The sequence below is a fragment of the Pelmatolapia mariae genome, linkage group LG5 (assembly GCF_036321145.2).
Source record: "Pelmatolapia mariae isolate MD_Pm_ZW linkage group LG5, Pm_UMD_F_2, whole genome shotgun sequence".
Lineage (NCBI taxonomy): Eukaryota > Metazoa > Chordata > Actinopteri > Cichliformes > Cichlidae > Pelmatolapia > Pelmatolapia mariae.
Genome location: NC_086231.1, coordinates 6,120,422 through 6,143,144, shown reverse-complemented (window position 1 = coordinate 6,143,144; position 22,723 = coordinate 6,120,422). Strand labels below are relative to the sequence as shown.

Genomic DNA, 22,723 nt, shown 5'->3' with positions numbered 1-22,723 from the left:
GTCTCTTAACCTCTTTCCAGATTCGTGTGCTTATGTGTTAAAGCACACAAAATTTGAATTAAATTCATGTAACATAGAACATTTACAAAATGTGCTGAAAATAATTTTCGCCTCTGTTTTCAAAACCAAAAGCATCATTTTATACCAGTGCTATCAGATTCCCTAGCGGTTACCAGGAGCTGCATTACATGTGCTTTAAACACAAGTTCATCATGTGTGAGTTGAACATTTAAAATCTCATGCATTTTTATCACCCAGCCTGCTGTATTCAATCTATTAAAACCACAGAGTGTGGCCCTCTGTAGCAGTAACAAATATCCTGACTGCACAGGGAAAGACTGGCCAATCAACCAATGTCTCCGCAGTAAAGGTCATGACCAAAATGTGAAATGAATATGAAGATAAATGACATATGAATCTAATACCTTGTGGGAGTATTCCAGCATTAAAGTATATATAATGCAAAGAATGTTTAGATCTTTACTGGGAAATATTTTGATTGCTGCTTGTCTTCTGTTTATCACGAATGTTACACAATATGCTTGACCTTGATATTCATATATATAACATATATCTTTATTGTGTAGAATAACTAAAAGATACTGAGACATGGCCACAGACAAAACACACTGCTGATGTTTGTCCTTGACGATACCGTGAAAGAACAAGAAGAAAACATCTCCTTTTCTAGAACAGCACAGCTGTATGCAATACTATTTCTGCATTGTTTTATAATACAAGTCAGTATCAATAAAGCTATGAATGTTTAAAGTTATTGGCTTTCCAGTCATCGTCTGTCACACAAAAAAATCGTACATTAACACTATTAACCATTTCTGTTCTTTCTTTGGGACCTACAATCAAAACATCAGCCATCTTTTCCATATATACAGGACATTTTTATCTTTATTAATATATACATTAATTTGAACTTCAAAGTTTCAAATTCAAGCTATATTACACATTTAGGGCACTGTGCATGGTATACTGCTAAACTGCTAAATAGATTATCTGCTTAATGCAGTCTACTCATATGTTTGATGCATAAGCTTTGCAGAGCTCATTTGTTGTGATAGTAACCTGCTCTATTTCCAACAGTTCTCATGAATGCAATTATGGTTTGGAGATGCTAATTTGTAGAGGAGCAGTTCTGTGTGGAGCTGAGGGAGTAATCAGCACGTATTCATGTTTGAAGGCCTGACAGATTGACCGATGCCTGCTGTCGAGGCAGATATGATGCTGATGGATTTACCCACAATCCTTTTCTCCATGCATTAGAGCTGACATGGCAACTGCTGAACAATCATTCAGTTCCCTACTTAGCCCCATTTACTGTGCCTTGAAAACGACATTTTCCCTTGGTACAAGGCTGAGATATTTAAATTATTTTTGATGCTTAAAATACACAAAATGCTTTAAAATTACAAAAAAAAGTTTGCTCCATCATCATTTCATCCTATGTGTTGACATTGCTTGCTTCATAATTTGCATTTCTTCTTTTAGGCATGAGTCAGAACAAGTTAAGTTTAAGATTAAGACCAACACTCATCACTCCCAAGCATTAAATATTTTTTCTTACTGTGATTAAATGTGCGCTACTCACCGAGGGCATTTGGCTGGATACGAGGTGGCTGTCCTGTCCCAGCATGTTCGACATCATAAGTGTGGGCAGCTCTGGGTAGGAATACGGGTTGATGAGCCCATTGTGTGGCAACGAGTGACCGAGGTAGCCTGTAGACTCGTGCTCCATCAGGTGAAGAAGAGGAGGTTCGGGGTGGTTAGGTGGAGTGATAGGTGGGATCTCATAGTCTTCGTCCCCGGCTCCATTTCCACTTGAGGTGCCGCCACCTCCTCCTCCTCCCCCACTGCCACCTGTCTGACCTGTGTAGCTCTGTGGTGGGACAGACAGAAAAAGAAATAAAGTGAAATACACTGTGTTTTCATTAAGCAGAAACTGAAAATCAATCCAATTTAAGTCCCTGTGACTATTACACACAGGCTGCAAATGTAGAAATATACAGTGTTTTCTAGTTTTTCTACAGTAGACAATGCAAAGTGGAAATGGCTACTTGAGCTGCCAGGAGTGGTGAATGCCCTGCCCAGCAAACACTTCCATAAATGTAAACTTGCAGCTAAATTATTAATGTCACAAAGCAGATGCGTTGCAAGATAAATTGCTCTATACAAGGTTGGACATACGTGTCTCTGCAACTACAGGGTATGGGCAAGTCAACTACAATTCTCTACTCACATTTTAGAGAAAATCATACTATTGCAAAATTTACAAATAAATCTAATGGTTCCCAAACAGGGAACTAAAGAAAAAAATTCTGTTTTTGAGTGGATTGCATTCATTTACAACAAACAGAAGGACATTTTTTCCAGAAGTTACATGAAAAGAATATATATATATATGTGTGTGTGTGTGTGTATACTACATTATGATTACAAGCATTAACTTTATTGTGTTATTTTGATTTGTCAAGCTAGAAATTCCAGAAAGGTTTTGCAATCTTTTTAACTTCTGATCTGTCATTTTGCTACATTAGGTACAATTTTCCTTCAAATGTTAAACGACTCATTTTGGAACAAAAAAACAAAACAATGCTCGGCGATCAGTAATATAGCAGACCAACAGTCTCTATTCGCGTGCTGTCTCTCTAACACAGTAAGTCCAATCAGATCAGGGTTCTGCACAGAGCAAGAAGAAAAGAAAAATAGCAGGGAAATTCAACGGGGAATGAAAAGCAATTTTGTCTGAGACGATCCAACTTGACTCCCATTGTAATGACTGAGTCAAATTAATCATCACAAATAATATTCTGGTGTCAGCCATTCAAGGGTTTTTTAATAGAATTTTTATGATTCATGTCTAGCAGTATACATCAAACAGTCAGTTCTGCAACATTTCTGAAATCAATTCAATATCATCTTTGTGTAGGCTGTCATCCTCGGCAGCAGAGCGGTCATTTATCTCTCAAACAGATACTTTTAGAAAATAAGGGGCATGTGGAGATGGAAGGAAGAAGAAAGGATACGGGGTACTTTTTTTTCTTGTTTTTCTCTCAACCCTGTTTTAGTATCAAGGTAAGTGCAATGGCCTATTTTGTAATTTTTGAGCACATCAATTACAGATAAAGTAGTATGAATAAGCATTTTACATCCCTGGAATGAAAAAACCCAAGACAGTTTTTCTATTTAAATCCCACGTGGAGCAACGAGCACAAAGCCACATGAGATAAATTTAATTTTGTAACAATAAGAATGTCAATAAGAAGAGTCTAAAGCACACATCTTAAGCGTAATGGCAAAAACAGGAGGTTTTCACTGTTGAATCAAGAGTATAGAGACACACTTAGAATTAATCCTCTTTCTTTTTTCTCTCTTTCTTTTCATTTGGCGTAACATTTAGTAAACGATTGCTTCAATTTGATTTACTTTGTCCTGACATAGCCTGCAAGCAAGTTGATATTAATTTTCTGGACTGTCCTTTGAAGACAGATGTTTTTGTAAACCTTTGGGGATAGTGTTATTGTTTGGTCTAATGGACAAGAAAACGAACATTTCCTGAGATTCAATTTCCCTCATAATTGTTGGAAGGAAACTAAATTGTCTGTTGTAAACATTGGAGCTATTGTGTGAAGTGAGTCCCCGTGCGAGTCCCTCTGAGCCACCATGTGCTTCACTCTGACTGTAGTAGACCGCTATGTAATCTAAAGACCACCATGCTTAGTCATCACGTAGCGTGTTTATCAATCTTTTGTTTTCTCAGTAAATTAATCTACATCCAAGCTACAGAAACACTTTTCTGGTCCCATCTATTGCCTTTGATTGTGCAGAGGGACAAGGACTGAAGATATGTCATGTGTTGGATTGCTATGAAGGCTCATCCAGTGCCCTTGATGATAAAATGTAAATACCAAGGACATTCCCAGTTGGATTGTGGCAAGATAAATTATTCATATGCCTCTATTCAGAATGAGATTGCATGTACAAAGCCACATGTACACTCTGGCTAATGTATACTCTTTTCTTCTTTGAAAGTAAAATCCAAACCAAGGCAATGTATTTGATGGATCGTATAGACCAGCATGTGTCCTAGTATGGAAGTAGCTTTTCAAACATACAGCCCCTTTTTTTCCCCTCCTTTTTTCCTCTGAGGTACTCATCATTGGTTTACTTTCAATAGTCGGGACTGTTCTCCTTCAAAAAGCAGCAGATTCTATTTTCAACACTCTATTTTTCACCATCCTTTATTTTCCTCATCTGATCAATGCGGTACACTATAGGGAACATTATTTCCAATACACAGTATGTTGTCTTCACTGCGAGCGAATGCAATCTGTAACATTTTAATTAAGAGACAGATCTCTCGACTGTAAGTGTTACATACCAGCACACCTTTCATTTGAAAGAAACAGATGAATAGACAGTTGGTCTGGGACTGAGAGAGAAAATAACATTGATTGGGTAGCTTTCCAGCTTGTCTTTTATTTGGCACAGATCTCTCCCTCCCTCTGTAACACTGCCTGAGTATTCAAGGCCTTCTGGAGATGATATTGACTGTGGCTAATGGCTCATTATCTCTATATTCTTCTACTTATTAGATTATTGTTATGATGCCTGTAGAAATCAGGATTTGGGACATCGCCCACTTAATATTAAATTGAACATCCATTTTAAAATGCTCATCTGTCAATCGCAATTCATATGTTCAGTTAAAAGCTACTTGCCTTTTTCAACATTACATAGCATAATGTTGGACCTCCTGGCATAATGTTGCTCTTGCATAAAATTATCAGGCTATTAAGCAGCAACTGACAGATAATAAACTACTGTTTATTTTGATAACTAACTAATTGCCCTCTTTCAGTGACAACTCTAAATATTCTTCTTTCTTTTTTTAGCATTTTAAATCTGACACATAATGACAAGATAATAATGACATTAAACATTATTTTCAGCTGTACTCACAATATTTGCTTTTTTTAGCTTCGTCTTGAAATCAAAGGAATTTCATGACGCAAACATTATTTTGACAGGTGGGCCACAGACTGGGAATATCTCCACTAGCATGACATCAAGTGACACAGTAAGTGCTGTGTTTTCAGACCGGATCCTTGTGTTCCACATGGACGAAAGAGTCCGGTGTCCTCCCAAGTCAACGTCTGTTTCGCAAAGAGGGTGGGACCGTCGGCTCAAAGACAGACGATGACATATCTGTCTCACCGCTAATATGGACTTATCTTCTTATTGAAGAGCTTTGTCAAAGCAGTGATTTATGCTTGAAATACCCATACATCACCGCTTCCATCACCTCTGGCACTCTTCGTTCTGACACCTTCCCAAAATTCACAGTGCTGTACTCTGCAGGCCAAGTCAGGCCTTGTTATCTCTCACTCCATGCAGTCCGGTTTATGAAGAAAACAGTGGATTTATCTTTGGGATGAATTTAAGAGCATCATCTTTTTTATTCCCTCTGTCACTGCTCTCGCAAAAGGAGGCTTATACTGTATATTCAAAAATGATCCTGCTTACTAGTGTACACAAAGCTCTTGTTTTAATGTAATACAGCAAAGGCAAATAATGCTTGTCTGACAAGAGATCAGTTATTTTCAAATGCATAATCTAAGAGCCGTGAACTCTTGGCTTGCTGTTGTTGATACTCTTTCTTGTTTCTCTTAGCGTCTTCTTTAATCTATCCATCTCTTTCCTTCAACTCAGGCTTAATTAAAGCCATAGCTGTTCTTCTGCTACTATATCTTACAAGAGTGGGAATGGAAATGGGCAGGAGATCCAGTTACAGCCACCCTACACCTTCACTTTCCTCTTCCTCTCTTGGCTTGCCCATTCAGCTCTGTCCCTTGTGAAGCCCCAATAGTTCTGGCCCTATTCCACGTTCCTTAGACCCCGATCAGCCCCCTTCCTATCCATCCCTCTGTCATCTCATCTCCCTCTAAAACAGCCCAGCTGCTTTATTTATCTGTCAGTATTTTACTGTTCAGAAATCATAACAGGAACTCTGGGGACTGAGATGCTGTACTTGGGATCTGTTCAGTGAATGAGTGGCACAGGAGGGTGAGGAGAGAGGAAATAAACCCTTTCAAAGACATAAACCCCACGGAGAAACAAATGGGAAGAAAGGAAAATATGGAGAGAATAATTAAGGTGAGAACCAACTGTCTAAAGTCAAAAGATGCAGATGGCCCTATTCACCCCAGACCCTGAGCTGATTACTAACTAACCTACCACTGACTCAAACCAGTCTTTCTAATTGCACGTGTTTCTCCCCTTTCCTTTTAAGTTTCCCTTTTTCTTCCTTCATATATCCTGTTCCAAGTGCCCGTCTCACTTGTCAGTCAAGGTCAGGAGGTCATCCTCATCTGATCGCGTGTCAGAACAGATTAGAATCAGAGCTTTTGTGCCATGTCATATTTCATTATGCATTTGACTCATCTCGCAGGTCAAGAGGTCGCTCTGATTTGATTGGATGACAGAAATGATATAATTTGTGTTTAACCCTAGGCTGTATGAGGCTCTGAGTGGTGTACTAATGCATTTTGCAAAGATGGGGCAGACCCTCTCCACAAGCGACTAATTTGAAGTGGCACGCCGCAGAGTTGAAGGAGAGCCAGCGCTATTGCACAACATGCTGAGGTTATAAGGGAGGCTTTATCAAATAACAAACACAACCTCCCTTGTACCTCTGTTTCTTTCGGTTTCTCATATGCTTTCTTTTTTATCCCGCAAACGGATGGAAGTGCCGAGTAACTAACTGCCCTCTGAGGCTAATATTTTTTTTGGGGGGGGGTTGTTCCATATTAATTTGATCCAATGAAAATGTGCTACTGACCTTCCTTGCTCTTGCTGTCTCTAGTTCTTCTTCACTTCTTCAAAAAACACTTAATATTGGCAAGAGAGATAACTAATGGAGAAGTACTGTCAACTATAAGAACAACGTAACTGCTGCTGAACTTTCAATTGACACACAACAATAAAATCTTTCTTAAATAGCTGACAAACATGATAAAATAGAAAAGTGATGTTAGTTTCAAATTGAGTTATTTGCTGATATTTCTTTTGAAAATATCTGTATTTGCTGTTGGAATCACAGAAAGAGTTCAGGACCCTGTTGTGGTAATGACATGCAGATGCCATACAGTGAAAACTGTGATCCCCAGTAATGCGGTTGGAAAAAATAAACCATGGGTGCACAAGATAGCTCAGGTTTCCCAATAGTCATCTAGAGTGATTGTGATGCTGATGTTGATACTGGTGTGTGTGGGTGGAGAAGAGGGTGGAGAGAGTGAGAGGAGAAAGGATGAACCGGAGAGGAAGAAGCAGAAAATAAAGCTGCATGGGGAAAGAGATGAATCCCACTTTTCAAATTAGAATCCCAAACAAACTTATTGTGTGACAGTGTGAATTTAGAATTACAGTGTTATACTGACACACATACAGTATTATTTCCAGAGTCCTTTTGTCGCTTCAAGTTGGGAGCAGCCATGTCTCGTAAACACCCGAGCCTTTTCAGTTTTCTCATTGGCACACCACCGCTTGTTCAACAACACTTAACAACAGCCACTGGTATTGCTGAGTTACGACTACGCCAAAGAAGCAGAGAGACTCGACAAGGCCCAAAACAGCAGCCAGTCAACTGTTTTTTAATTTTTAATGACTCTTCAGTTATCTACTTTTCTGTGCCCGCTGTCAAAAATCATTATTAGGAGGTGGACAATAGTGCTACTGTGGCTGAATGACAAAACTAATTATTGTTATAGGAACAAGTAAATGGACAAAAAAAAAACCCCAGCAGAATAAAGCGTTGATGGATCCTTACAAACTGACTCTAACAATGTTCAAAATAACAAAGGGAGTGCTGATGGCGCAGTCATCCAAACAAATGTGCATTATTCTCAGAATTGTTAGGATCTTGTCACCCACAAATAACTCTGCTGCTAACTCTACACCAGGAGAAGGGGGTGTAAAGAGCATGTGGCGGGTGAGAGTGCATATGGCATTTGTGTGTCCATGTGTGTGTCATTTCAACTCTTAAATGCTTTTGTGAACATTTCTTAGGAATCCCCTTTTCAAAACAAAAACCTACTGTAAGAGATTGCACACTCTGTGTGAGTCCGGTGTCAGTGTGTTCTTAAGTGTCTTGCCTCGCTGGTTCAGAGTCAATGAGGCTGTGTATTGGAGGCTGGCACAGCTGGTGGGAGCAGGAGAATAACATCTGGACCGTCGTACTCCTGGTGCCATTGTTAATAAAAGGCTGGTTGTGAATGGAGGAGAGTGGAGGAGACAGCTCTCCAGGGTCAATGAACCTTCCTGTCTCTCACTAGAGTTCTGCGCTGCAAGTCATACTTCATGTATCACCAAAGTGTCCACAAAAGGAGTTACATGTACACAAGAACATGCTAGCCTTAACTAGGCTGTGTGCCGGTCAGTCAGTCGATCCAGAAGACAGCTACCTGATTTTGGTGAGCTCCCAGATTTTCTCTAACACAGCCTCTAGTCATTTGATTGTTTGTTTTTATTTTTTTATTCTTTTGTTTCTTCAATATTAGATAGAGATTACACCAACTGCTGTTAAGTCTTGCCACTGGGCAGCCATCTTGAAACGCCTCTGGGTGCTTATTCTTTTTTGAAGCATTATCTTAATTTACTTTAATTTTAGTGGTTGCCAGGTAATAAAACTGAATTTTAAAAAATCCAATAGCTGACTTTACCCCAAAGTAAACTCTTAAAAAGCTTCTTTTCCCACCCTCAGTTATACTTCTACCACCACCTCTGCTATTAACAGACTCTCCCATAGGTTTCAATTCAGGATTCTACTGTATTCAATGTCTCTGATGATGGTTTTCATGTATCTTGACTATGAAGTATACTCTGATAACTACAGGCTTTTAATCCATTAATATGCCATCAAGCAACAATTTTGCCAATTACATGACAAAATACACTAAGAGCAAACATTCAGACTTATCTAATAATTGCTTTGCGAGCTACTGTATGCACTAAATTAACATGGTGCCTATCTTAGGTGTACCTGTGTCAGTGTTGTCCCTGGATCATTAACAACTAATGTTGGTCCAGGTTCAGCACTACAAATTACCAATCACATTGCTACTATATGATGTCATAATTTTGTGACACGAAAAAAACAAAAAACTGCTGATCTCCACTCAAAACTGGTCACATGCAGTATTGAACCTTGACCAACATTAAGTATGTTGATCCAAAAACAACATCAACACAGGGATATCAGCTCAAGCAGCTATCATAAGCTTTATGCCTGTTTATTTATATTAATTAAACCTCAGGATATTAGCATAGTCACTCTTAGCAAGCTGTACTGTTAATGTGTGCAACCCCAAAGAGATGCTAATGTGAATACTAATTCTTGGTCATAAGTTGGCAACAAATTCAGATATAGAAGTTATTCTTTTAAGTATGTTTGGTTCAGTGCTAACCCAGATTAGTACAGTGTTTCCAGTTCTCTTACATGCCACATGCTTTCACTATCAGTCTAATGCTATCATGCTGACTAAACAAATCTTGCAACAAAATCAAGGGAAGCATCAAAGCTCCTCCCTTATGAAAAACACAAGTTAAAAAGGCTTGCAGGACAGAATTTGAACATCAAGCCTATTGCTAGATCACGGCACATACTGTTCCATAAACATTGCACAAGACAAAACATTATGTTTAATCCTGTCAGGTGTTAGGTTCTATATTCTGATGTGACGAAGTATTAACAGGAGCTAAAATGATATTAGTTGCTCACAGATCTTTGCAGGAGTTCATTAAATGTCTGCAGAGTCATAAAGTAAACTAAATCCAACATTCATGCATGAAGCACAATAACAGTAGCTTAATTATTTATGAATAAAGTTATGAATAGAGCCACAGTTTTACAGCTAAGTTGTTTATATCCAACAGTCAGAGCTTGACCATAGCTGTCGGCAGCTATGGGTGTAGTGAACTGCATGTAATTAAAGTAATAGTTAAACTGTCAAATAAATTTATATTTTTATTTGTACTTAACTTCTGGGACTACCATGAGTTAAAAAAATAATGATTTGAATATTTGTCTATAATACCTAACACGCCCAGTCCAACTTTCCTCTGTTAGTTTCTCTACATATTAGTCATTGTGTATAGGAGTATTTGCGATAACTAAAGTGATCTAGGGTTTTTGTTGAGTAATCAGTTTATATTTGAATGTGTCTCTCTTTCCAGAGTTTCTAATTTTCTTTTAATGTTCTTTCGTGTCCAGTATCTTAGTGTTTCCCTGTTTTCTCCTTCCTCTATCTCATCCATGTCTTTGCGCTTTCTTTGTTAACCTGTCTTAGTGCATCCTTATTATTTGTCTTTTGGCTGTTTTACTTTGATAGCTATCGTGTGTCATGTTTTTGTATTTACTTCCTGTCTTTATCTTCCTTCCTTTGTAATTTCCCTCATTGAGAACAGTGAGTGTGGGGTGGTTAATTATGGCCCCAGCGCAGTGCTCCCACCTGTGTCTTGTTGTCCAGTCAATCCGCTGTACATTTTTACAGAGAGGGTTAGATTGTGTGCTGGCTTTTGCGATCTGTGTTCTGCTTTTGCCCACTGTGTTTCCTATAACCCCATCCTATAGCACTACATAGAGGGATAAAACCAACTCACAAATACATTTAATATAAAACTATAAAAGCCTTTTTTTCAACATTTTTGCTGTGCGCTGTTTAACTAGTTTAATAAGAGAAATTGTACCACCTCATTTCTACTTTCTCTAAGCACAGGAAATAAGTCAACATAGATCGATAGCAACTCTAGGCTTTTTTCATACCTTGAAGATATTGCATCAATAATTAACCAGGTATTTTGCTAATGAATTGTGGCTGAATGGTTCATTTTCCTCTATAATAACGCATAACCTTTTTTCACATCCGTGAGGAAAAACCAATTCAAGGGAAACTTTACTAAAAAATTAAAAAATAAATGAATAAATACAAATAAAAAAAACAGTTATGAAAAGGCTGACTAGACACTGCATTTCCCAATTTCTATTATACCCTAGCAAGAGTGAGTGTTTGTTCCTTATTGTTTTATCCAATTGGGTGAAAGGCCTGCAGAAACACATTAAAGTTGAAATGCATTAGTTTCATCTGATCACCTAGGGCAACATGGGGACGGACAGCTTAGCAGAGCGAGGCCCTTATACAAATATACAGCTGTGCATTTATATATAATGCCATGTCAGATGAGTACTTCAAACAGAGGGCTTTTAAACAGGGCAAGAGAGAGAGAGAGGAGAGAGAGGTGGGGAGTTTCCAAATGACTGTAAAAAGGCCACGAGGACAGAGCTTTCCATCTTTCTGCTGCCGCGACAAATATGCCTGCACATCTTTTTGCTTTGTCTCCGCTCCCTGCTTCGTCAGCGAATGGCTATAGAAATATTTTGGCAGGCTGCTCTTTGTTTTCATTTTCACAAAAGATGCAGTGAGGGAGCGAAAGGGAGAAAGAGCGAGAGGGAGAGCTGCTGGGTAGGAAAGGTAAAGGGATGTTGTCAGAGGTTAGAGGGACATTTGAAAAGAAGGACAAGTACAAGGGTGTACATGGAGTATGAAGACAGTTTATTGGGAAGTGGAATGAAGGCAAAAAAAAAGCAAAATTGAGGGATCGGGGGAGAAGAAAAGGGTGACCTAGAAGAACTAGTAGAGGATTGAGAGTCAAAAGGAAAGTAAACCAGGTGAGGTGGGATAAAAGAGGCAGCCAAAAAAGGGTTAGAGATATTGGGGTGATGGGTAGAGGGTAAAGCACAAAGTAGGGGAATCAATAGGAAGAGGAGGGGGCAGGTGGAAGTGTAGTAGAGGAGGAGCCTGCCATTCTGGTACCCAACTCCAATCTAAACAGCAGGAGGAAGCTGTAAATCAGACTAATGCGACCAAGCTGTAATTCAGACCAGCAGTGCCAGGGCGCTAGTGCGGGGACCCCGAACGGCGGGAGTGTACAAAATGCTGCCGAGAGGCTTTAATCAGTGCAACGATCCAAAGATACGGTCTCCCCCAATCAGCGGGCTTCCTGTCAGTCACACACGACTGAACCGGACCAATCAGGCTCCACCAAGGTTCCAGACATGCTGGCTGGGCTTTGGGCTGCTGCCAAACAAGAGAATTATTCATCTAAACTGGAAAGGTGGAATGGGCCTTTAATTCAGAGCATAGAGGGAAGAGGTGATAGATTTGTCAAAGGTTGGACATAAAAGACTATGGGATCATGTTCTACAATGGCTCATCAGAAACATATGGTGGAAGATGAGAGACACAAGGGAGCTTTAGAGAAGGACTTAATCATATTCATAAGGGGGGAGTTCCTGAAAGTTTAAGCACCAGAATATGTGACAGGCATATCTGTTCAGATCTGTTAACAAGAGCTCTTATGCCAATAAATCTCTCATTAAACACGAGATGAAAAAAAATCACACAAAAGCCCCATTATGAGTTTAATCTGACAACTTGTTTAATAAACATAATGATGTTTACAGCTGCTGACTGTCCTAAAAAAAACCCCAACCAAACAAAAATAAAAATATTTCCATCGATCTTTCTCTAGTTCTCCATGTCTAACATGTCTAACAGATCTGCTGTTGGCAGTCACCTCTCTAATTACAATTACAACACCCATGGGACTTCCATAATCCTTGCCAGCAATGAGCTACAAAATAGTAAGTGAGATGAGAAATTGCATCAAACTTACCGTGAAAACATCATTTGAACTCCGAACATGTAAAACAGGCAGACAAACTTTCAAATTGCTCGCTATCAGAAGCTGCCTTTTTATACCTGCTTTTCACTCAAAGGGGAAGGAGGGCAATGCATTAACTTAAAAGTGAGCGGAAAATGCAAATGTAGTCCACTTTATCATCAGGCATTCAAACAGACCCTTTCAACTCGACAATCCATAATATTTCAGCTTTGATGATCAGGAAATGGCCGTGGCTCGATGGTAACACCGAGCTAGATTCTGCTCTGGTAGTGGTGTAGTAATAGAACTAGTGTGACTGGCTGGGCTACACACACTGTGCATGTTAAAGCCACATGCAGAGTCTTGGCAGTAAAGACGCTACAGCAGCAGCCAATCAATAAAACCTTGTTACGCTAATTGCGAGATCATAATCTCCATTCCTACTTCTGCTGAATATCCAAACAGTCACTCCATTAGCCGAATTATTCCCCTGTGCAGTTTCTCCATCTCCACCCCTCCCCCTTCCATTTCCTCCTCATGTTCTCTTTTCTGTGACATATTTCTCTCAAACAGCAGTTCTGCTAAATTAATTCATAAGTCAGGGAGAAAGACATCAAAAGAAAACATTGTCAAGGTAAAGTGCTGATGAAGTATATACTGTTTCTTTCACTTTGCTGTGGAGCTATGAGAAGGAATCTCTCACAGTGCATTATCTTTGATCGTGTCGCTTCGCACTGCTCTGTTTAGTTATAGCGAGAGGAATCTTACCTCAGGTGATCTGGTCTACTAAGACCTTTATGATACAAAAGCCTCTCTACTTAGGAGGTGCTCTAATCCTTGCCACTGTGGAGATTTTCTCAGTTCAAACCTCTGTGACAACACTAGGAAATACCAGAGCTTCTTCTCGTTGGTTACTCTTTTCTACAATGATGCCAGGACAATGGCCAGTGGCCACAGGGGCAGACAAAGAGCTTGTTGATGCTAAGACCAGGGTCCACGACCTTGTCATTGAATCACTAACACTTTGTCACTCTGCTTGGGGGGGAAAAGAAACTCTACAGAGAACTAAGGAGGGTCAGACAGCGATGCTCATGGGAACATCGATATGACAATGGCACTGACCCCATTTCCTTGTGACTCATCACTAGAACGTACCCATCTAAGCACTGAACAGTCTGATAAGGTTGCGTTGCCAGATTTACTCACCAGCGCCCTGTGAATGACCTATATGGATGTGCAAGACATATAGAAAATTAATTCATATAGGTAAACCACGTTAAATAGAGCAATTACATGGTGAAACCGAAGTGAGAGAAAGCCGAGCACTGAAAAACACACTCTTCACAGAGTTTCGAGGCAGAACTGCTGACCCAAATGCATTTAAATGCAACGGGGGTAGAGACTGAAAAAGAGAAACAGTGAGCAAAAGAGCAAAAGAGGGGGAGTCAGAGAAAATGGGTGAAAGATAAGTTGAGGGAGATAATAAAGCAGCAACCACAGAAAAGTCAGCTTTAGGCAGTATGATTAGTTTAAGTTCGAGATAGAACATACTGAGAATAGCAGAGCACACTGCTGTGTACCGCACCCAACTGTTCTGTAAGAATAACACTAATTTATAAAGGATAACTCTTGTTTTACCTAAACACTTGCAAACAGCACGAGTGTTAATGCCGTTACTTCTGAGGAACACGAAGCATATACTAGCAGGTATAGAATCGTATTTTTCGTGTCGCATTAGTGCAAGAAATGATTGCACTTTATCAAAACATGCTTTGATAATGTCAATCAAACTGCGGCTTTGTTCCAAATTTAGTGACTAAACACTGAAACAGAAAGCATGCATGGATATAAAAAATCCCTTTATTAGTGCTTATGATGTCGTTGATGTGAAATGCATGATGAAAATGAACTACCGAGTGGTAGTTTGAGAACATTACAAAGAAATAATTAATTGAAAAGTTAATGCATAAAACGACTGAGGTTACATTTTGTGTGTGCTGACCACAAAGACGGTGTAATGTAAGAATAAGTAGAATGGGTTAGTGAAATGCATGATTATTCAAATTGACAAAGATTTAAGATGTTCAGTGAACCGTCTCAACAAAGGTGCCCTCAACCTTTATTTACAGTGACTTTTTTCCAGCGCGATCGCACTATTTTAAAAATCTGCTTGGATTAAAAATGTAGCACAGCTAAAGAGGTGCAGATCAGTGATTTTTGGATTTTCCCATCTCTATGTTTTGTTGTCAGAGTGTGTGTCCACCCCTTAGGCCTCCCTGATTCTAGCTGTCAGAGGGAACGAGAGGCTAAACTTGGTGAAGCGGAGAATAGAGCAAGGCACATGTCAAATGTGAGGGGATCTTGAGTAAACAAAGTATAACACAGAGCAAAGCAAAATCGTCTCTCATCCTATCACCGTCTTTCACGCTATTTCCCTCTGTCTCTTTCTCTCCTGCTTCCCTGTTTTCTACCTATCTGCCGCTCACTCTTGTCTTCTCTAACAAACCGCAATGCTTCACCCACCCATCAGTAACTGTAGTGCTGATGTCTAATCAGTCAATCAGCACTACAGTAAAGCCACATGTGCTATATGAAATTAACTGATAAAAGCAGTGGTTAGCAGTTTTTTAGAAAGTGAAGTATCTGTATGACAAATCTGTCCAATAACAGCACTGTCCCACTTAAAATGACTTTGTGACAGTCCTATTAGTCTGAGCCTTTTGAATAAACTTTACATGTGTAGAAAAGACAACACAAGCAGCTCTGTGTCCTACTCTGGGCCATAAGCCAAACCTTAACAAACCAGAGCATTAAGAAATTTAGCAAAAAAGCAAATGCAACTGAAACACAGAACTACTGTAGCCTACGGGTTGGTTTTAATAATTGCAATTGACAGGGACAAATTCCCCGCTCCCCTGTGTATGTCAGATGGGCTTATTCCCAAACTCCACAAATCCCCCTGTCCAAACACAACCATATGGTCTCCCAGTTGTTCATGACCAGCTGTGCTACAGTGTATCTGGCAGGGTTGCCATGTGCTATAGAAGAGCAGCGACTCGCCCATTCTAACTTAATAAATACTTTGTAATGAAGCCAAAACATTTCTTTATGTCGGCTTTTGCCAAAATTGTGTGCAAAGAGAATGACTGAATATCAGGAATATAGGGAAGTAAAATTGTACGATGACTCTGTCACTTTACAGTAAGGTCAACGCTTTTTTTTTTATGGGAAATTTGCATAGTTTCACTGGTTTAGCTTCTCTGGTTTCTGTGTACTTAGCAGAAATCTAATCATGATAGGTTAGTACTGTGATGAATTGCTAACCCAGTGCCTGGGTTTACCTTGTCTACTGCACTATAAATGTAGCAGCAGTGTTCAGCTTCAACTTATAAAAGACAAGAACACTTGTTTTATGTTTTATATTATGAAGTAACCAATCATATATTTAATAAAGATCATGTCTTATATTTCAAGAATACAGTTCTTTAAAAAAAATATGCTTACAGTGCTTAATTTTAAAACAGGAATAAGCAGATTAAATTTCATTGTCAAGTACATATGTAAAAATGTTGCATTTATTACTACATTACCAATTTTACTGTTAATTGCTCTTTGAATGATTGTGACATCATTTTATTTGTTTGCATGCGACATATAGAATATAGCGTGTTCTGTGTGGCATATCTGTGAGTCTAAAAAAGAATAAAATATCTTTAGTCCACTTGCTTTCAGCTGATGTCACATAAGTGTGTGGTTCCTTTCAGTAACAGCGACTTATTGTACATTTCAACAAGAGTTGACAACAGTGAAAGAAAAATGACTTTAAGACTATTTAAAATGATCCCGAGGATGTGATATAACAAGAGGGAAGAAAAGAGCAGGTCTTCCATTATTAGAAATTTGGACTCACCTGGTTTGGCGCGAGGAACTCGTGATTGTTTTCGTTCATGTACATGTTGTCACCATCAAACTGTAGTACAGAGACACAGGGAGTGAGAGAGAGAGAGAGATGAGAAAACAGTGAGGCAGAGGCCAACAGATCACAAAAGGGATAAAAAAAAAAAAGAAATTCTGTCAGTCAGTGCCGATACAGAAAGAGTGTAACACTGCAGCCTAATGACTGCAATAGACCTCGATGCTCCGGTGAATGTCAGTAATTACAGTTCATTAGAGACTTGTATAATTAGGCCCTGTCAAAGCTTGTGTAACTCACACTCTTCCTCTTAGCTTGCCTACAGCCTGAGTGTGTGTTTGTAAGTGTTATGCACACCTAACTGCCATTATTCTCCGTGTGTCATGAAGCAACAAAGGCACAACAGAGTAATAATCGCAACTGCAGCCAACGATGTCTGGTTAGTCGGCTACCCAGTTGGTTCAGTCAGTCATTCTTGCACATTCATATCTACTAAAGAAAAGTTTTTTTTCATTTTCTTTCCAATCGCTCTAGAATGAAACGGTCTGTTGGTTGTGAGTGAGTCCACCACTTTTAAATAGTTTAACATTTATGGGACATATTTTCATGAATACAAAAATACAAATAAGTACAAATATCTAATATCCGGGGATTGTCCGTCTGGGGAGTTTTGCTCTACCACCATCATTAGGTTATTTTTTTACTTAATGACATTGCCATCATCAACTACTGCATGTATTTAATGCAAATTAACAAATGTTGATTTGTGTTAAATTAACATTTGCATTTAGTGCAACATCAGTCATCTATGTCTTTCTCAACATTAGCCTGCTAGTACTGCCATTATTAGTATATTGTTTTGCAAGCCTCTGAGGCTCTGTAGGTGCTGATTTGTAAGCATGAAAGGTTAATCAAAGGCAGCACTGATGGCAGTAAATAACCTTTGTAAGTCAGCTATTACGTAGTATTAATCAAGAAACTGATCTACTGTGCTATAATGTCTGCTTGAACAAGTACAGGAGTTTCTAGTTTAAATGTTTACAAAGACAAGCATTAAAAAATTATTTCTGTTAAGACCACACTCTGTTAAGATGAGACAAGTTTTTCACATGGAATTACATTTAAAAAACAAAAAGATGTAGATACCATGAAATTACCAATTGTTTTTTAGCCCCATTTTGAAGCTTCAACTTTAGCACTATGATCACTGCCATCTATGTGCTTTTTAGAGCCAGAATTCACTACGTCAGGACAAGAGACTCGAGTGCTACCCAACCTGCATCATTAGAATATGTGTGTGAGATGCACAGGTCTGCTAATTAATTGGAAGTCCATCCATCCATATTCCGCATATCTAATTCAGACTGGCGATTAGGCTGGAACCTACTCCAGCTGTCATGGGGCAAGAGGCAGCATGCAATCTTGACAGGTCGCCAATCTACTGCACAGCTAAAACAGAGAAACAAACAACAATTTACACCAAAATCCAATGTAGAATCACCAATTAATCGAACATCCATGTCTTTGGACATGTAAACTTCATCTAGAAAGGCCCCAGCCGGCCAGTGGATTCAACCCCAGGACTTACTTGATATCAGGTGATAGTGTTAGCCACCACACCCTTAATTCAAATTAATATAAATATAAAAAGAGAATATGGAACAAAACTTGTATAGTCTGTTTGCACAACTAACCACACTGTCAAAAAATTCAGTTGCATTAAAAACTGTCTAAAAGGCACCGACATCACAAACAAGGTCACTTACGTTTTCTGCCGTTAAACTTGTTATTTAACCAGTTTCACAGTTTCAGTCTGTGGGGACTGACCTGCTTTGGGAGCCAGCCTCAAGTGGACATTTTAAGAAGTACACTTTTTGGCACTTCTGCATACTGGATGCAATTCTGCAATTTTTCAGACCCACAAGTTGCTGATTGTCTTTGTTTATATTGCTCGTTATATTTGCAAATAAAAAAATCATAAATGTAAAGCAAAACATTATCAAATTTATCAAATTACCAGCTTGTCACTTAATACACTAATAACCCAAAACAACATGAAAAACATGACAAAAAACAGCCCAAGCCCAACATTTTTACCAACCCTGCCACCTATTTAGTAATACACACAAAGAGAACAGCCTTTAGCTTGTTTTGCACTTTGCTAGTTAAATCAGGACAGGACAGCCCAGCGATTTCATAGCTCAGAAATACCAAGCTAAAGAAGCCTAAAGGGGAGGTATAGGCTAGAGAAAAGGTGACAGTTTGAGGTTATGGAGAGGCGATGAGAACGACAAGGGTGTATCCTGGAGCTAATGGGGAAGGGGATAGCGATCTTGTGCAAGTAGGAGGCCAAGTAGGGAACATACTGTAGGTATTTTGGGGGGGGGGGGGGGGGGGGGGGGGGGGTTAGAGAGATACATTTAAAAAAAAGCACAGGGAGCATGAATGACACTGACATAAAGGAGGAGAGCAGAAGGGCTGTAGCCGCAGTAGTGGCGACAGAAGCCTGTGGTTGTTCTGGCTGTAGAGTGATTAACACTGGGGTCACAGCCAGAGGCCGCAGCTTGAAAGACACAGGCATATAAACATGCGCACACATTCACACACATGCACGCTCACTCACAATCTCCCAGAGGCCTTCCCTCCCTCTCTGTCTGACACTATTTGGCACCAACCATTTATGAGAAAACAAAACACACCTCAAGACAGCTAGTAGTGGCTGAGATGAATTACTGTTGCTACTGTAAGGTCAAATAACGTGACTGGTTTGTGCCTACAGTGAGTCAGAGTGGGAGGGTGTTTCTCAAGCTCTGGCATGGTGACTGAAAATGGACCCAGGTCTTATTGTAGCAATTTTTCACCACATGCAAAGTGTTGCAGGGACCAATTTATGCCAATCACTTGTTCTTTTTATCAATCCTGGGATTTTTTTTTTTCTTAACATTCCAATATTTCCATTTAAGTTATAGTCAGATTCAACTCCAGCACAGTTTTCATTAACATTTATTTCCATCTTCATACATAACACATTGAGGGCAACAAACAAAAGTACAAAGGCAATTCCTTGCAACATTATTCAATTCGAAGCTCCAGTTCCATTTCCATGTTATCATTCAGCCTCTGATGGAACTGTTACTTCTAGTGCAATAATTTCTGCCTGATAGCACTATTAGTTTGCAGAAGGAACAATCATTGTATTCTGCAATGAAAATACAATCACTTTCTTGCTCTTGGAGAATGATTTTACATGCTGTCCTACTCACATTGTGCTAGATGTCATGGTGTCTTAGGATAGTTTATTTCCACAACTGCAAACCAGATCTCAATGAGCAAAACAGGGTAAGTGCAAAACAATTATATCAAATGTCAAAGGAGCAAACTGAGGTCTGCAACCGTGCTCTTTCTACACAATGGGAGGAGTCTCCAAGGGCAGAGCTGTTAAAATAATAAACACCATCTAAAATCAGAGGAAAAGGTAAAAATAATCATTTCCTGGTACTGTGAGGTTAACAACTGGTGGGTGTACTGTACACACAGTTTTTACAAACCTCGGTTGTCATGCTGTGCTGATTTTTATTTAATGCTCTCACTCTAATCTGGAGTACGTCAAAAGGAATGATTTTACCTTTTGTGAAATGAAATTACTCCCTTTCTTGCCTAGACATAGATGAAACCATCAATACCATTCTCCTGTCTCGACACCAAATTGATGATAATAATTTAAAAAACAGGCAATTAGATTCACTTGGCTGAGGAACCAGCTCATCTGAGTAAAGACCTTTAAAAAAGGGTTAGAAAATCTACCAGTTAACACATTATCTCATTACATTACATGTTTAGAAAGAAGTAAGAACAAGAAGTTTTAGCAGCAATTATCTTTTGAGATGAGACTGTGTCCTGTCTTTATGCTAAGCTAAGCTAACCAGCTGCTCTTGCATACCTTTTCTTTTGTGTTATTAAAGGCCAAACTCAATTCTAATCTTTCTGAATGAGCTTCGTTCAGCCAAGCACCTAGCTGAAGTGTACTTGACCAAGACTCTGAAGGCCTAATTTGATGCTTATCTCTAACCACTGACCTCTGACTGCTAGCCTCCAAGATCTTTAACTGACCACTGAGATTCATTTCCTCATTTCAAACAGAGAGAAGACAGACAAGAGCTCTGACGTTAGAGTAGATGATGCTAAAAAACACGTAATTCATTATAATAAAGGCCTTTGGCAAACATTTAATCTACAAAAGTAATCAGGAAATTAGGGATGAAAATAAAGGAAAAATAAGTTGAAAAGTATACCAAATCTTGACTTTGTATAATCTGACTCTTAATTCGAAGATGTTTTCCCAGAAGTCATAATGTGTTCTATGTGAACATAGAAGCAGCGGATATATGAGGAAAAAGGGAGGTTTGTAAGAGAACAGCATGCATGTCGTGTCTCTCTGTGTTTGCTTTCCTGTGGCTTCGAGGTCATTAATCATAGCGGTCAAATCTACAGCAAAACAATTGAGCAAAGGAAAACACAGACAGAGAGAGGGGGGTTGAAGGGAGGAGGAAAAACAGGGCGAAGGAGGGAGAGGTAGAAAGCTACAGGGAGACAGAAGGAGAGAAAATTTTTGAAAAGATTGAGGCTTGAGAAAGAAAAGGGACAAGTTAGGCCTGTAGAACTGATGCAGCTGACACCAGTTTCTTGTTTGCATAGCAGAAATGCAAATAGAGAGCGAGGGAGAGAATGGGAGGGAGAAAATAAAGTGGGAGAGATGCTATAAATAACTTTGTGTTTGCGTAAAGCCAAACCAATGTCAGTTTGATGCAGGAAGTGCACCACAGTTGCAGAGGTTATAGAACAGTTGACTGAAACGCAGCATATCAGAAACTGAGTTTTGCAAAGCCTTCAAACATAGGTTCACACCTTTAGTTTAATCTAGTCTCATCCATTCATTAAATAATATTTTTATATGGGATAAATGAGATTTTTTTTAACTTTTAAATAACACTGGATTTGTTTTTTATGGATAGTAGATACAGTAATCTTCTGTAAGGAATACATTTTTTTGCCTTTATTTGTTATGTTCGATGCAATGAATGCAAATGGATAATGAACTTTCACAGTATCAGTTCTCTGTCATATTTCAGGTTTATACATAGCATGTAATTTTTTATTTTATAGTAGATATATAAATCTGTATTAATGTACTTTAAATATTTCTGTTTTTGTTTAGATAAGCATAGATTATATTGAGGATGCAAGTAAAACATCACGTTTTCATGTAGCACTGGGAAGCAGATGGAGGAGTATGAACTGAGATTATTCTAATTCATAGACAAGAATAAATATTTGTATTTTTCACCACAATCACTGGCCAAAAACAACTGCATTGTCATATCATTTGTACCCAATGGTTAAATGTCACAAACAATTTTTTAATGCTTACAGAACTTAAAAAAGGGTCAACAAGTTTTATGCTAAAATTCAACTAAATCAAATCAATAATGAACAAATAAGAACTCGACAGAGCTTGACAGATATAGGGCTGATTTTAAGACCTATACTTTAAGACCGATACTTGGTGATTTAAAAATGTGATACATAGGCTGATATTTATGTCCTTTCAGAAACAGTTTTTCACCTCATTTGTCATGTGTGGTTATCTATTTATTCATTTACACTGTCCCAGACTCTGCTTGGATCAGGTCGTTGTTGTGTTTGTGGCGTTCCAAACACTTTTTGTGAATATGAAAGTTGTAGAATGTTCCTCTAGGCAATATCAACACTTGTAACACAGATGAGGGGTGTTTCTCCTGTCTGTTCTTTACAGACATTTATTTTTCATTTGTCAGGTGTTTAAAAAGCTGATACCAGTAACTGGCAAATAGCTGACAGTGGCCAATAACATTGGGCTGCCAAAATACTGGTCGGACTACGCTGAAAAGTATTCGCCAGACCTGAGTACTGCTTAGATATGAAGGCTCTCTTTTACCCAAAATTAAAATCTGTACAGCCTCAATATGTTGGACTCAGGGGGGGTTTATCCATTTATTTAAATGGATTCCTTAAGTTCAATCGGTACATGGTCAACTCACT

At 38.9% G+C, this 22,723-nt stretch overlaps 1 protein-coding gene across 2 annotated transcripts in view; it reads right to left on the bottom strand.

Moving 5' to 3' along the window:
* Positions 1 to 22,723, bottom strand: part of tox2 (TOX high mobility group box family member 2) — an 86,208-nt gene that overhangs the window by 24,891 nt on the left and 38,594 nt on the right. For both annotated transcript variants that reach the window (XM_063472810.1, XM_063472811.1), the window contains exons 3-4: positions 16,643 to 16,702; positions 1,604 to 1,891 (exon numbers count right to left, since the gene is read on the bottom strand). In XM_063472810.1, the coding sequence (XP_063328880.1) occupies positions 1,604 to 1,891; positions 16,643 to 16,702 (348 nt within the window). The remainder of the gene's footprint in view (positions 1 to 1,603; positions 1,892 to 16,642; positions 16,703 to 22,723) is intronic.